The sequence below is a fragment of the Leptodactylus fuscus genome, chromosome 3 (genome assembly GCF_031893055.1).
Source record: "Leptodactylus fuscus isolate aLepFus1 chromosome 3, aLepFus1.hap2, whole genome shotgun sequence".
NCBI classification, from domain to species: domain Eukaryota; kingdom Metazoa; phylum Chordata; class Amphibia; order Anura; family Leptodactylidae; genus Leptodactylus; species Leptodactylus fuscus.
Window position 1 is genome coordinate 8175566 of NC_134267.1, and position 17025 is coordinate 8192590.

Below are 17025 nucleotides of genomic sequence, written 5' to 3' on the forward strand. Positions count from 1 at the left end.
CTAGATTTGGGACAGTAAACCAGCAAAGCCAAGGAAATACTCCGGGATCACACAGACACGTCACCAATGTTCTACTGAGGCCGAAGATGTTTAGGACAACAAGGGTAAATGGTAGTTGCTCAGCACTGAAGAATGTCCAGGATCAACTTCAGCCGTCCAACAGGACAGGAACAATCAGCTCGCTCAGTATGAAAGCAGCGGTCTCGTGGATCATCCAGCAATGCCCAGGTCTCGCAGGGGTTTACACTAGAAACTTATGGAAACCACTTTGCAGGCTTGCACCAGAATTGCTTCGCTAGCTTACAGACTTGGCTCTGGCATTGCACAACACGGATGCACAGTAGAACTAGTAGTCTGGATGGAGGACTTGGAAATACAGGAAAATCTCAATTTCATATGAAAACTTTCCCATCTGGTGTGACTACAAAACTGTAAGTTGAATGGCAACAAAAGGAGACACGGACGGCAGGGGCAGGTGGGTTTTTCCCTTTTAGAGTCTCACGGTGCCACCTTTGTTCCAGAAAGTATTAGACCCTGGTAGATGTGATAACTCATCAGTAAATGCACAATAAGATGCACGAAGTCTATACATATAAAGTTACACAAACCAATCCTGAGCAAGAACCTGACAAAGTTGCCATCCTAAAGCCTTTTCATGGAATATGGTGGATTCCATCACCAAAACCTTGACCTAGAGTCTGATCAGTCTCATCCTCGGCCCCCCAAATACACCTGACTGGTTCCCTTTAATACATCTTGCAGCAGTACCCCCGGTAGTTACCACAATGTCCATCCTCTTCCCTAAGGCTGTGTTCAGGCATTTGCCCCTACTGTCCAAGGTCCAATAGCAAAGGTTGTCCATAAGGTCCCATGTTATCATAGCATGCTGTTCCATGGGGAAGTAAAGAGGACTAGGCTCTCTGCATGGTTAGAAGTTTAGCCATTTGCTCCCCTAGTAGTCAAAGCATTGCACCCGTCTCACCTGCAGTCACCCATACCCCCAGCAGTCGCAGCAGTAGCCATCTTGCTCACAGTAGCAGCATCTTCTCTTCCTCTGTCCCACCACCCCTTTTGCATAGTAAACTAGTCACAGCAGTCTCTGAGAGTAGTCACAACATTACCCCATCGTTCTTCCCTCTATCGTTACAGAAGGGTCTCCTACCTATGTAACCATACAAGCCCCTTTCCCCAATAGTCCTAGCACGACTTCCCCTCTTTGCTCGGCAGTTGTTGGCAGCCCTTTGGTCACAGCTAGATCTGCATCTTTCTCGCTCTATGTATCCTCTCCTAGCACATAGATTCATGTAAGCGGCCTACCCCTGGCTATTGTATGGGGCTTCCTGCTCCGACATCAGTCAATGCTAACAGAGACCTATCCAGGATTAGCAAACAGTGACTGTATTATCTGACGGACACGGTGCAATCTGCTCCACTGACACAGAGCCCTGTACATTTACATCAGCACCCGTCACCACTTCTTCTCTATGTCTCACATATGGAGCATGCACGTCTATGGCTTATCATGTTCTAAGGGTTTCAGACCCTCTGCTATAACCCTGATAAAGCGAGTTATATTATTGTTATCCCAGTTTGTTATACACAGCAATACAGACCATAGCGTGGACAGTGAATCTGCTTGGTGACTATGTGACTAGTGGAAAACCATGGGAGTAACTACCAGGGGAGCAGATACAGTAATGCTACCCTATGGGGCCCAAAAACTAAGGGGACAATTAGTGCTAACTATGGATGATGGAAGGGGTTGTGGAAAACTAGTGGATACATTGGAAAGAAAAAAAAGGAACCGTACAAGGGTTAGGAGATTGACCATTTGGCACAACAGCGGTGCACAAATTGTGTCAAAATAGTGTAGATTTTGTTTCTACCAGAGACACATGTTACATCAATGAGTTTCATCTGTAAAATTATGAAATTACAGCAAAACCCAAATCTGAACCTCATTTAGTTTATTCCGATCCAGTTTTAATAAAGGTTTAAAGGGGTTGTCCAGGATAAAATGAATTTTCTACATCAATCTACACCCCCTCCCCCTGACTACTTTTTAAACTACATACTTTAGCAAAAATGTATATTTACCCAGATCCCTGTGTAGCCCAAGGCACACTTTCTGATTATCTGGTGAAATTCTGTATTCCCTTTTCCGGAAACAGAACGTCACCAATACTCGCCTCCTCCACCCCTTCATACTTACCTGCCTTCCTGTCCAGACTTCCTTCTGCGGAGAAGATTCCTCCTCTTCTCTGCGCTTGCACCAGCAAAGTCAAAGAAGAGGAGGAGCCTTCCCCGCAGAAGGAAGTCTGGACAGGAAGACAGGTAAGTATAATGGGGTGGAGAGTTAAGTTGAGTTAGTTAGTTAGGGAGGGCTAGTGGTGGGTGGGAAAGCTAGGGAGACAGGGAGGGGGTGTGATAGAGGAAGAGGGGGAGTGAGGGTCACCCCACAACCATACCTCCCAACTTTTGACACAACAGAAAGAGGGACAAAATGAGCGGCGCACCATGCGCACAGCAGCAAATTTAGCTCTGCCTACTTTTATGCTGACTCCGCCCATTCTGATTCATTTTTCATGTCCCCTGACACAGTATAATCCTCCTACAGTCACCCGTACATTATATGCCCCCACATTATGTTCCCTTCCAACTGCCCCACAGTATTAAGTCCCTCTCCTGGTGCCCCAGTTTAAACATGAAACTGGATTAGCTGGAGGGGGACATTAGCAATGGGGGTAGTTGGAGGAGCAATAAATGAAGTGAAGTGGGACATTAAACAGTGGGCAACTAGAAGCAGACATTAAACCATACGGGTAGCTGGAGGGGGACATTAAACTGGGGGCAACTAGAGGCAGATAAGTCCCCCTCCTCCATCTCTGCCCCCAGTTTCATCTCCCCCCTCCATTTCTCCCTCAGTTTCATATCCCTTTTCATCTGCCCCAGTTTCATGTCTCCCTCCATCTCTTCCCCCAGTATAATGACAAACACAAACAGACAGACAGACACACAGACACTCTCTCTCTCCCCATCCTGCATTTCACATCACCGTCTCTTCTCAGTACCTTACATGGATCTCTTCACTGCACGGGACACTGACACGACCATCTAGTCACGTGACCGTGTGAGGTCACACAAGGTCCTTGAACCATAGTCGAGAGTTCCTCCGATCACCACAGCCTCTTATCTGTTATAAGAGCAGGCGGTGATTGGAGGAATGATTGATCAGTAAATCATTAAAGGGACATAGCGGGACATGTATGGAGTGGCGCGGGACAGGGGTAGGAAAGCGTGAGTGTCCCGTGGAAATCGGGACAGTTGTGAGTTATGCCACAATTACCATATGCATTGCATGAGCTAAGACAGCAGGAAGCTGCACCAAATAAACAAATGCAGAGGATGCCAGGAGCTCCCAGAGAAAACCAGAAACTGTACATATATGCAACCTCTACATTACTTCTAAAGGCTCAGTTCAATCACAGGATCTCCCAGCATACAGTATATACTGATCATACATACATTGGCATAGGTCGCCCACAGGACACCATGCACACTTTACTTTTATTTGCCTGAAGCATTAGCACTGAATCTTGTTATTGTCAATGTTTCTCAGAACAGCTGAAACACACTGAAAGGAATTTATTAAAGACATTGTCCCTTTAGTAGTCCTATTAATCATGGAAAAAAGAGGCGGACAATCCATTTAAGACTGTCATTTCTTATGCCAGTCTTAGTCCCAAATGGATTTTTCATATTGATGACCTATCCACGGGATGTTATCTGTGGGGGTGCAACCACTGGATCCTGCACGGAGGTATTAGTAGACTCTGGGTGCAAAGAGCTGCTGCAGTGGATGGGGAGCCCGGGCAGTCTGCACCTACTCCAAGTAATAGGGGTGGTGGTGCAATTCACCGAAACCACTACTATACAGTGGAAGGGGCTGCAGTGTCGTTACTTTAATAGGATCAGTGAGGCTGGACTTTCCATCCACAGCAGCTTCTGACGCCTGATGGTGATCTATGCAGGGTATCAGTATGAAAAATCCCCTTTAATAACCACCCCTTTAAAAAAGTCCCTGACTAACTTAGGGCATGCCTTAATTATTAGGAGAATCTGTCCTTCGGCACCGTCCACTTTCATTAAAAGTGGCGAACAGGGCACAGAACCAAGGATGTGGTACATCGCCTCATGCGCCAAAGATACGCCACTTTACACCCATCTATGCCAGAATATATTCCCCTAGTGCCTGCTCCTTGTAAGCTACTCTGCTGAGATGCATCGGGTTCATGCCGCCCCCTGGAAGCCTAGCCATGTGCCGCCATCTCCCATCATTTCCTGGATAATCAATCCCTTAGCTCAGGTCACGGCGATCTTCCGCTGCGGTTGGTGAAGCCGTACAGCCGCACTCCTATCTCTTTTACAACAGGTCGGTAAGGTCACAGAAACCTGCCGATGACATAACACAAAATGACAAGCTTATTGGATTCCTGGAAGATGAAGAAAAAAAAAAAACGAAAAACACAAAATCGGCTTCGCACTCCTGCAAAGGTTATCCACCGACGGCCGGGACAAACAATGCCCCTCGGAGAGCTGGTGTCATATTCTCAGGATATTGAAACACGTTTGCCCTTTCACAATGCCCGCCGACGGTTATAGACGCAGAAAGTTTAATGGGCATAAGTGGTTATCCAACACCAAAATGACTGGCGGACACAAAAGGTATTAAGCCGCTTTCTATAAAGAACTGTATTGCGTAACCCGAATTGTCCGACACAATTGGCGGCACCTGATGGTTGACTACCTGACTAATGATTAGTAACCTTATGGCGAGGGCTCCGGTATCTCATATGATATGAAACACGCTCCCACATCAATGTTTTATGACTACCGCTATCACTTACTCAATTATGGAAGAAGCAGATTAAGCTGCGGACCGCGCTGCGACTCGCGAGACACGGAGGAAACCAAATATTGAACAAAGTTCCAGAGCGGACGCTTAAGTGGAACTCGCGGGGCTATTTAAAGCCTGGACATGAAATGACACCGGGCAGAAATAGCGGCTTGTAGAGTAATTTTATCTGAGCAGGAGATATAGACGGGAGCTGGAAAGATTACACCTTGTATGATAGTGACTGTCCAGACTCACTGGAGGGAGGAGAGCGAGTAAAGACCCGATAGACCACTCCGATCCGAATATCAGAGGGCGAAGGAATGATCCGAACACCGGGGGAACGACTTACTTTATTGGGGCGGTAGTTTTCATGAATTAGCCTCAGGTTACTTTCCCATATTGGCTGAGTCAGCTCTGCTATATCGTCCGGTGCTTTACCAAGGCCATTAACCCTTTCTGTGCTTGAGGTTTTGCACCTTCAGCTGTCCCATTGTCTGATGTTGCTTTGTCCTGTTCCACATTGCTGGTCCTGGCTCTGTTCTGTCCTGTTCCAGTTGTGCCTGTTTCCTGTGAACCCTGATCTGTGTATCCCGAAATCTGAGTCTGACCCAGGTATCCTGTGAATTGTGAAAACTGCATGTAACCTGTGCACCCAAAACCTGAGATGAACCCTGAATCCTGTGTCTGTATCCTCAGCCTGAAACTTGCCTTTACCCTGTGTATCCCAAAATCTGAGGTGAACTCTGAACCCCTTGTCGGTATCCAGTGTACCCCAAGACGTGTGGCTATATACTGAGTGCCCTAGGATAACCTTTGAACCCCTATTCTTGAAATGAACCCTGAAAACTGAGCCTATGTCCTGTCTGTGTCCATTGCACCCTGAGATGCGTGCCTGCGTTCTGTGTACACTGAGACCTGCCTGCATCCTCTGAACCCTGAAACCTGAGGTGTACCCAGAAATCTGTATGCTATCAACATCTAGTGTACCCTAACACCCGGTGTCTGATCCTGTACATGCTGCTTGAATACTATATTCTGCTATTTGCTTGCCTGTTGTGTCCCCCACCAACGCCTGCAACCCGCTCCCGCTGTGTCCTGGTTCTGGTCAAGGATTCCAGTTATTCCATGGCAGATCCGCTCTGCTACATTGTTTTCTGCCACTTGTGCATTTTTGGCCTATCACAATCTGGACTGGTCAATAAGGCAGAAGTTTAAGAGGTTTTCCAGGATCTTCAATAGATGTCATTAGAACTTGGACTACCACTAGCCCAGATACAAGATGAGATACGATTGGGCATGAAGGTTCTTTACGGTATCCTGCGGCATATATGCCCTCATATGCTGCAGCTCGGCCTGTATCTCCTGCTCGTAGGTATATACTGTATCATGAATGTTCAATTGGCAAAAGGCAGACCAGGGAAGTGTTGTAATCTGGTGGATGTCTGAGGGTGAGCATTATCCTGCTGAAAAATATCAGTTGAAATCTCAGCCCCAGGATGACCTGGACATATCACTGAGCTGTTGGTGTCCCTCGAATCATTACCAAGGGTGAGCGACTGTCCTACGTGAAGGCTCCGCAGATCATCACCCCAGCCGTTGGGGCAGGGTGTCAATTCACAGCAAATGTGAAGCCTTCACCACAAGGCCTCCATATTGGAACCCCACTGAGGTCAGACCCTAAACAGAACCTGGATTCATTACTAAAGATGATACAGTCCCATCCCCCAACAGAGTTCACAAAACAACTGCAAACAAAGGCAACATTGGCCGGCTGTCCATGGCATGGCACAAAATGGGTGCCGCAACAAACTGCCTTCTGCTGAGCACCTGGAAATGGTCCAGATAGAAACACAGGTGTGTATTAGGGTTGAGCCGATCTTGAGATTTCAGGATCGATTTTAAAATCCGATTTCCGATCATTTTCCAGCCGATCCCGATCGTGAAATTTGCTCGATCGCTGATTGGGATCCGATCTTTCCCAATCGCTCAACCCTATTTATGATATATACATGAATAAGGCTGAGCCGATCTTGAGATAACCTCTGACCTCGATCCCGCCGGAAAAGATCGGGATCGGAATTTACTCGATCGCCGATCAGAATCCGATCTTTTCCGATCCCGATTGCTCAACCCTAGTGTGTAGTGAAGTTGTCACCTGTGTCTACATGGTGCACAAGGAATCTGTGGCACTGCTCGTGCTTGTTGGTGGATCAAACAATCTTCTCCACTGGTCTGTCTATGGCCTCACATACCATCCTACTTCTTTCAACCATCCTACTTCTACTTCAATACTCGGTCAACTGGACAAGATGTCTTTGAAGTCATTGTAGAGCGTTGTCTAGCCGTCAGCAATCTCTCAATAAGGGCAACACTACCCAAAAGTAGCCCCTGAGAGCATCTTTACAGGTCAGTGGAGGAAGCACTCTTACTCCCCCTTGTGGAAAGCCCCAGTATTTCATCAAGACCACATCTATAATCACTGATATACCTGTCTGAGACACAACTGCATGACAAGTTCATTCTCCTACAGGTTATTTTCATTGTCCAAGAGCCCAAATTGGTCAAGGAAACGTCCTCCACTGACGCGTCCATCTACCGACCCCATATTCATTTCCTATTCCTAGAAGGTTTACACTCCACCAGCTCCAAGTGGCAAGACAATCTTCTAGCAATTTGTCTCGGGCCGCGCCATGGCCGCCACGCTAAGGTGTGGGGCCAATCGTCCGCTTTAAAGAAGTAATCTGTGTGATTTACGACTAAGCTTCTAAACAGAATAACATTTGTTTCCAACGACTCCACTTCCACGAAATCTAAAATAATTTATTAAAAAAAATAAATAAAAAAACAAAAACCAAACAGCGAAAGTTCCTTCTAAAAATAATGACTTAATATTACCGCACAATCGATGCAACAATGGAGCCCACAGCTGCAGTCTGAAAACACTTACACAATGAGTGGAGCGAAGAACCCACAAACTTACCAGGCTGTGCATAATTTTCACTCCATCTGGATTGACTGTTAGTGCTTCATTGTATATCTGCTTTGCCTCCTCCAAACAGCCTTTCATCTCCGCGAGCTTCCCACGCATGTACAGCACAGTGTGTGATGTGGGGAAAAGACTGGCTGCCTCCTGGATACAAAAGCCTGCTTCTTTCATATGCTGTTGTTCCATAAAGAGTTCGGCTACACAATAAAGAAAAAAAAAAAAAGTGCAATAAATAACTCATTATTTTTAATTTTGACAATTTTTCACCGTGTAGGAGAATCAATGACGGTTACCTGTGTGAGTGACGAGGCTGTCAAACATCTGCAAGAATACACACGGTAATAATAATAGTATGAGCGTACCGGAGTAGACACTATACTGAGATACATAGTATGGCGGAAATAATGCAGAGCAGCGGAGGGGAGATGACGTGCGGGAATGCAACTTTGTTTCATCCTACTGATCCAGAGAAAATCCCATAAACTATCAGACTGTCGTCACTTTACTGCCCTTACTGCAAAGAAACCTTTGGCCACGGGAGATGGAACAGCGACCATGTTGGAAATTGTACAAATTTGCACCGGAATCCCATCCACTTTGCAGTAACTGTGAACGCTGCACGTGGGGCCCCTTAAAGGGATTCTACCATTAAAACCTTTTTTTGTGTGGATAAGACTTCGGAATAGTCTTTAGAAAGGCTATTCGTCTGCTACCTTTAGACGTGGTTTCTGCTGCGCCGTTCCTTAGAAATACTGTTTTTACCGGTATGCAAATGGTTCTCTCGCAGCGATGGGGGCGGGCCCCAGCGCTCAAACAGCAATGAGGGTGTCCCCACCACTGCCAGAGAATTGTCTCCAGCGCCGCCTCCTTCTTCGTCTGCAGCGTCATCTTCAATGTCTTCTTCCGGTGCAGGCTCGTAACTTCTAGGTGTCAGGCCTTGAGCAGAGAAGACTGTGCAGGCGCACAGTATTGTTAGCGGCCATTTTCCCGTGGCCTGTGCGCCTGCACTGCTCGAGGCCCGACGCCTAGAAGTTACGAGCCTGCGCTGGGAGAAGACATTCAAGATGACACTGCGGACGAAGAAGGAGGCGGCGCTGGAGACAATTCTCTGGCAGCGGTGGGGACGCCCTCATCGTTGTTTGAGCGCTGGGACCCGCCCCCATCGCTGCGAGAGAACTCATTTGCATACCGGTAAAAAACGGTATTTCTAAGGAACGGCGCAGCGGAGACCACGTCTACAGGTAAGAGACGAATAGCCTTTCTAAAGACTATTCCGACGTCTTATCCACAAAAAAAGGTTTTAATGGTAGAATCCCTTTAAGGGTGCATTCACACTACGTTTCCAGTTAGCGCCACTTTATAATAAGCAATGTGTACGGGAAGCGGCAACCAATAAGGAGTGGACTAGAGTGAGTTAGTTTCAGGCCGGACGCTACTCATTGGCTATTGCTACACGAACTTCCCACAACTTCTCCGGTGATGGCCCAGTAGCCCGGTACCAGGTAATCCACAGTAAGGTATGTTCTATGGCCCGATTGTTCAAGAATAGAGATGAGCGAGTACTGTTGGGATCATCCGATCCGAACAGCACGCTCGCATAGAAATGAATGGACGTAGCCGGCACACGGGGGGTTAAGCAGCCGGCCGCCGTCAAAGCGGAAGTACCAGGTGCATCCATTAATTTCTATGGAGCGTGCTGTTCGGATCGGCTGATCCCACCAGTACTCGCTCATCTCTATTCAAGAACATATTTAATACATTTCTCCAATTCTGTTTCAATGGGATTCCTAAAAGTGGGCCCTGTATTTATAATAAATTTATGGCATAATTGGTAATATGTTGCTCAGGAATGGTGAGGACTAGAGAGAAAATTCCAACTGTGCTGGAATCAGTGGAGCGGCGCCTATGAACAGACCTTTTATCACCTCCACCAACTCAAGTTCTTAGCATCAGTTAATAGGCGTCGCTCCACTGATTCCATCTCAGTTGCAATTTTCTCTCTAGTCCTCAGTTCCTGAGCAACAATCACAGGTAGTTTTGCTGTCTGATGTGCTAGTTAAGCTCTGTAATGTTGAGTGGGACACCGCCCACTTGACAGTACAGAGCCGAATAGCAAAACTAACAGCTATGATTGCTCAGGAATGGTGGGGGCTAGAGAAAAAAATTCAACTTATTATTTTTTTATTATTATTTTTTATTTATATAGCACCATTAATCCCATGGTGCTATGTACATTATTATATTAATCCCATGGTGCTTTACATTATTATATTAATCCCATGGTGCTGTACATTATTATATTAATCCCATAGTGCTCTGTACATTATTATATTAATCCCATGGTGCTCTGTACATTATTATATTACTCCCATGGTGCTCTGTACATTATTATATTAATCCCATGGTGCTCTGTACATTATTATATTAATCCCATGGTGCTCTGTACATTATTATATTAATCCCATGGTGCTGTACATTATTATATTAATCCCATGGTGCTCTGTACATTATTATATTAATCCCATGGTGCTGTACATTATTATATTAATCCCATGGTGCTCTGTACATTATTATATTAATCCCATGGTGCTCTGTACATTATTATATTAATCCCATGGTGCTCTGTACATTATTATATTAATCCCATGGTGCTCTGTACATTATTATATTAATCCCATGGTGCTGTACATTATTATATTAATCCCATGGTGCTCTGTACATTATTATATTAATCCCATGGTGCTCTGTACATTATTATATTAATCCCATGGTGCTCTGTACATTATTATATTAATCCCATGGTGCTGTACATTATTATATTAATCCCATGGTGCTGTACATTATTATATTAATCCCATGGTGCTGTACATTATTATATTAATCCCATGGTGCTCTGTACATTATTATATTAATCCCATGGTGCTCTGTACATTATTATATTAATCCCATGGTGCTCTGTACATTATTATATTAATCCCATGGTGCTGTACATTATTATATTAATCCCATGGTGCTGTACATTATTATATTAATTCCATGGTGCTGTACATTATTATATTAATTCCATGGTGCTCTGTACATTATTATATTAATTCCATGGTGCTGTACATTTGGGGGTTACATACAATACACAGAATATACAGGTAGATATAATACTAACAGTGATCGGCTGGCACAGTGGGGTAGAGGGCCCTGCCCGCGAGGGCTTACAGTCTATGAGGGAAGGGGGTAGAGACAGAAGGAGAGGGGGAGACTGTACAGATGGCGGTGCGGTGATAGTGTTATTGGGGGGTGTAGGCCTTCCTGAATAGGGGAGTCTTCAGGGCCTTCTTGAAGCCTGTGATTGTGGGGGTCAGTCTTATGTGTCGTGGTAAGGAGTTCCAGAGTATGGGGGATGCACGGGAGAAATCTTGGAGACGGTTGTGTGAGGAGCGGATGAGAGCAGAGCGGAGTAGGAGGTCATTGGAGGATCTGAGGTTACGTGTGGGCAGGTAGCGGGAGATTAGGCCGGAGATATATGGAGGGGACAGGGTGTGGATGAGGTCAGAGATATATGGAGGGGACAGGGTGTGGATGAGGTCAGAGATATATGGAGGGGACAGGTTGTGGATGAGGTCAGAGATATATGGAGGGGACAGGTGTGGATGAGGTCAGAGATATATGGAGGGGACAGGTGAGGATGAGGTCAGAGATATATGGAGGGGACAGGTTGTGGATGAGGTCAGAGATATATGGAGGGGACAGGGTATGGATGAGGTCAGAGATATATGGAGGGGACAGGTTGTGGATGAGGTCAGAGATATATGGAGGGGACAGGGTGTGGATGAGGTCAGAGATATATGGAGGGGACAGGGTATGGATGAGGTCAGAGATATATGGAGGGGACAGGTTGTGGATGAGGTCAGAGATATATGGAGGGGACAGGGTGTGGATGAGGTCAGAGATATATGGAGGGGACAGGGTGTGGATGAGATCAGAGATATATGGAGGGGACAGGGTGTGGATGAGGTCAGAGATATATGGAGGGGACAGGTTGTGTATGGTAACGTTAATAGCTTGAACTCAATTCGCTGGGCTATAGGTAGCCAGTGGAGGGACTGGCAGAGGGGAGCAGCCGATGAGGATCGGGGGGTGAGGTGAATTAAACGAGCAGCACAGTTTAAGGTGGACTGGAGGGGGGCGAGGGTGTTAGCTGGTAGGCGGTGAAAGGACTTGTTGGAGGCGGTGAAAGGTCCTCTCTAAAATGTTGGTAACCCTTCCTAATAGTCATGCGCCCCCATGCTGCAGCCTAAACCTCTTATGACGCGTTACATTGGCCTGAGCGGTTCATCAAAGACCTTATTTATAACGCATTATCTAAAGTCAAAGTGACATTACCTGATCCATGATCCATAACATTCATTATACGAGTACAGGTCTATACTGCTATGCATGACCATAATAGAAAATTACCGCCGTACTGTTTCTCTCCGCACCTTTACCCCCATTGTAACCTATTATTTTTTTAGTATGTGGGTAGGAAAATAATTGGCATGGCCCCGCTGCGTGACTGTCAGCAGAGCTGCAGAATTCAATAGTCGCGAAATACACAACATGGATCAAAATGCAACAATATCAAAAGATTTCAGCAGATGACAAGAGTCACAGCACAGAACTGGAACGACGTGCGGAAGGGAAGGTTAACCCTTGGGGTTCTCCACCTCTGGGCTCCTCTTGTAGCCTTAGGAATTCGCCTATAATGCCGCAGGGGGGTCAATGCATAACAATTACACCGGCAATATGTAGAAAAGCAAATTATATCATTCACTTGTAGGATTTACGTGACATAGAGAGTCCTTGAAAACAGAACTACCTGCTGGGGATCCCTAAAATGTTTGTTTATATTATTTATTTTTAATAATCTAAAGATTTTTTTATTTTTTAAACTTCATGATTTATTTATTTGGTTTACATTTTTTTCTATAATATCCCGCGAGGGGACACGAACCAGTGATCACTTGATCCCCTGTACAATGTACTGCCGTGCTCCTGTATGGTGACATCATCGCTATTGATTATGGTTAAGCAATGAATATTTTCCAACTTCTGCAATTCATACTGGCCTGACTTTGTAATACATTCGGCAGCTGGAAGCAATGTAGCAGGCAGAGCTCCGGGGCTGTTCTATTACAGGGTTTAAAGGGGTTGTCCAGGAATTACAGGTTTATGCAAGGAGTTCAGAGAAGGGGGGAAATAAAAACCCATACTGACCTATCCATAGTGCCCCCACCACTGCCCAACCCAATGGTGCACGGGGCTTGTTCTAGCAGAAGTCCTGAGGCCGATCAGCCAATCCATTCACTGTACAGTGGTGGCGCCTGGGGAAATGCACCTTAAATAGGAGCAGAGTCACTGTGCACCGTTCCAAAAACATACTGATAGGGACTTTAGATCAATGTCTGTAAAAGCACTGTGGAATATGATGGTAGGCATAATAAGTGAATCAATACATAAAATAATACCGCACCCAGATCACCCAACCTGTGCCAAGCCTGAGTGCCGCACCCTGACCGATCACATCCTGATGACCTAACTTGTGGACAGCAGTATGAAAAATCCACTGGGGGCCCAAAAACTTGTAAATACAACATCACAAAGGAAGAAATTCAGGGGCAGCACAGTGGCTCAGTGGTTAGGACTGCAGCCTTGCAGCACTAGAGTCCTGGGTTCGAATCCCAGCAGGAACAATATCTGCAAGGAGTTTGTATGTCCTCCCTGTGTCTGCATGAATTTCCTCCCATTTTACAAAGACATACTGATAGGGGAAAAAAAATGTACATTGCGATCCCTACGTGGGGCTCACAATCTACAAACAAACAAAAAAAACATAGGAAAAAAATTCACAAAACCCTGACAGTGACGCCCAGGACAGGACACTGCACCGACTTGTGCACCCGACCATACTGTCTATGCTAATGATAAAACATCGTACGTCACTGAGGATCCGCGATTTCCTTCCGTACCGCAAAAGATGTTAATCTCATTTCTGTGCAACAATTATAAATGTCACCGCGCAAAATCTTTATTTTCACAGAAGTTGTCATGTCGTGTGCTGCATAAAACGAGGCTGGAGAATAAGTAGGACAGGATCGAAATCAACATTCTGTCAGCATTGTAAATTATGCTGCAGGCACAGCTAATGCAGGTATTCTGGATTCATGGCAGCGGCCTCCTTTGACAGACCATATTGCTTGATAAAAAATGTGCATTTTAATATCACAGTTTGTTGAATGGCTAAAAAGCAAGAATTTTCTAAATGCAACACAATATTAATACTACGCGCAGCAGACTCTCGCCGCTCGGGGATGTGATCGACCTTGTGCGGGTAACCTTCTCGTCCTGTAAGGAGCCTGGCGGGGTCGCGGTCTTGGAACTTCCATAAAGATTGTAACAAGTAACGAGATCAATAAAATGTTTGATTATTAGAAATGGAGGATTAAAGTGAGAAGTTAGTTACATAATCCAAGGCAGCGGCGTGTACTGCACATGTGAAGGTTAACGCCTCCGCCTGCTGCGACTTAGGACAGGGGTCAATAATGCAGAAATTGGACGCTATAAGAGGCCGAATATATCCCCCTCCCCTTATGCATTTTTTAAGAATCCAGAAATGAAACCCTTCTCCACCTCCTCCAGATTCAGCTCTTTGCATCCTTTGATAGGTGTTATCGGCACAGTTGGGGTTGGTGCCTTCTCTCCTCTATGTACCCAGCTGTGGCGCCATCCAATGCTCCTTTGAGGGGGCGTATGATGGTTTATTTCGATGAGGATTGAGCAGATTCTATCTGGCTACATGTCATCTGTGCTGTGATGACCAGGGCCGCTTTAAACATAGGGTCAACAGTGCCCTTGCACCAGGGGTCGCCTTGGGGCAGGAGAACAGTCCAGACACCAATGAGTTGAGGACAATGGTGAGGCAGGATCACTTACATCGTGTTTGTTACTTCCAGAGACATACATTGATATATATTGTGGGGGCAACTGGATGGGGCATGAAAATGTTGGGGCAACCAGGACTTTGGGGGACTTTGGGGTCAACCTGAAGGGGGAGATGAAAATGTGGGGTTAATCTGGAGCTGGGACATGAAAATCTGGGGTCAACCTGGAAGGGGGAACATGAGAATGTGGGGGCAACATAATATAATGTTTGAAGGTTAATGTCAGGAAGGACAGGATAAAATGAGATCCATGCAGCGGTATTTTATTGTATGGGGCCACTATACTGTGTGAGTGCCACTAGAGGGCATTATACTATGTGGGGCCATTAAGGAGGCATTATAATTTGTGTGGGTCAGGTTTTTCTTAGTGGTGTGATTGGGGGAAGGGCCCACTAATGAAACGTTTGAACTGGGCCCACCCGGCCCTTTGGGTGACACTTGGATGTCACTCCGAGTACATTCTGCTGCTAACTCGGCTAAGTCCCCGTCCCCACAGAGTAACACGGCGCTCATTCTGACACGTAAACACGTGTCAGAGTGCGGCGCTTCAAAACAGATCCCACTGACTTCAATGGGTGCCGTCTTACGCACGCTACACATTGAAGTCAATGGGATCTGTTACTCCGTCGGAACGGGGCCTTAGGTTAACTGAGGGCTGTTGTTCAGAAATTTCCCACTCCAAACTCATAAGACTTCTGCTGACAACTTGAAGACTCTAAGCCTGGAACAGGGCAGACTTCTCCCTCCTCCCTGCCAGTTGAAGATAACTCAAGTATCTCTCTATCTCCTGAAGCATGATACACAGTGGAGGAGGAACTGCAAACCAAGTTATGTTAAACATAACATTTTTGATACATTTTTTTTGTTTGAAATTTTCTTTGCAACTTTCTATATCTAAAGAAAAAGTATTGTATCCTGCAATTTCTACTTTGGCCACTAAGCATAATAATAGGCTGACACTTGCCAATTCTGTTTTCTTTGCAGCAGTCATCTCATTTACATCGCAGACAATACCGATAGCCCAGGAGAGTTTATTTTGTTTCCATATCTCCCTGAAGGGAGAACCTTGCATATACTCATGGAAAAAAATCTTGCCCAGAATCTCCATAAATATACCCAATTCTAAAGGGTTACACCCAATTGTCAATGTATTCCTACATGTCCAGGAGGAATAACAGAAGAACAACACAATGCAAAGTTCTAAGAAAAATAAATTTGCAGGCGCTGGTGACAAGCGCTATCGCAGACGGTGCAGTAACCCTCCCCTATACATGTCTGTATGTTAATGGGATAAAACAGGGCGCACAGATCAAGACGGAGGGTCTGTACCATGTACAAAAGACACGGGGGGATAAAAAGAAATGAGAAATTGGAGCCCCTCGAATGGTGGAAATGAAATAACCCGAGCTTAGTTCCAACTGGAGCAGAAGTAGTATAAAGTAGTTATGTCTTTGGCAGGGGCCGCGGTGCACTGTATACACAATGAATGAATTATATATGGGCCCGTCTTTGTTTCCGTCATGTGAGTGCCATGAATAATTCACGGCCGCTCCTGGCCATTAGAAGAGCTCGGCTGCTTTGTAATTCTCTACATGGTACAATTCACGCCCGGTGGTTAAATATCCCAAAAATGACAATTTTTGATAAATGGCTGTAGAATCCCTGATAGAGATGATATCAGCACTTACCTGCCTGCAGCCAGATCTGCTCCAGGGTAACCCACTGCCGCATGGGCCCCTGCTTCTGGGCGCTGCTGTGCATGGTGAACTCCGACATGGCTTGCTCCATGCGAGATGCAGCAATGGAAGACGCACGCTGGGATCCTACATAAGAGAAGAACGTATATGTCAATAAATAGGGGTACTTGGCGCTATACATGGTTGCACGTATTTTGAAGTTCTTAAGTACCGATATTTAAAGGGGTTGTCACATTAGGACCCTCCCTAGCTATAGGCACCTCTGCTCAGGACACCCTGCCAATAGTCAGTAATACAATAGATTACCGATGTTTGGCAGCGGTCGATGATGTCACGTTTATCGGTCACATGGCCAGTGTTCAGCTCAGTCCCATTCAAGTGATCTGATCAGTTGTATCCTCACCTGAGGGGTGGAACTTAGACAAAGGTAAGACTTAAAGGGGCTTTCCAAAATTGATGACCGATCCTTAG

The 17025-nt window shown here is 45.7% G+C and overlaps 1 protein-coding gene across 1 annotated transcript in view; it reads right to left on the bottom strand.

Annotated features, from left to right (window-relative positions):
• The window catches only part of TTC7A (tetratricopeptide repeat domain 7A), a 229847-nt gene that overhangs the window by 35865 nt on the left and 176957 nt on the right, over positions 1–17025 (bottom strand). The window contains exons 18-19 of the mRNA XM_075267023.1: positions 16546–16680; positions 7878–8080 (exon numbers count right to left, since the gene is read on the bottom strand). Of these exons, the coding sequence (XP_075123124.1) occupies positions 7878–8080; positions 16546–16680 (338 nt within the window). The remainder of the gene's footprint in view (positions 1–7877; positions 8081–16545; positions 16681–17025) is intronic.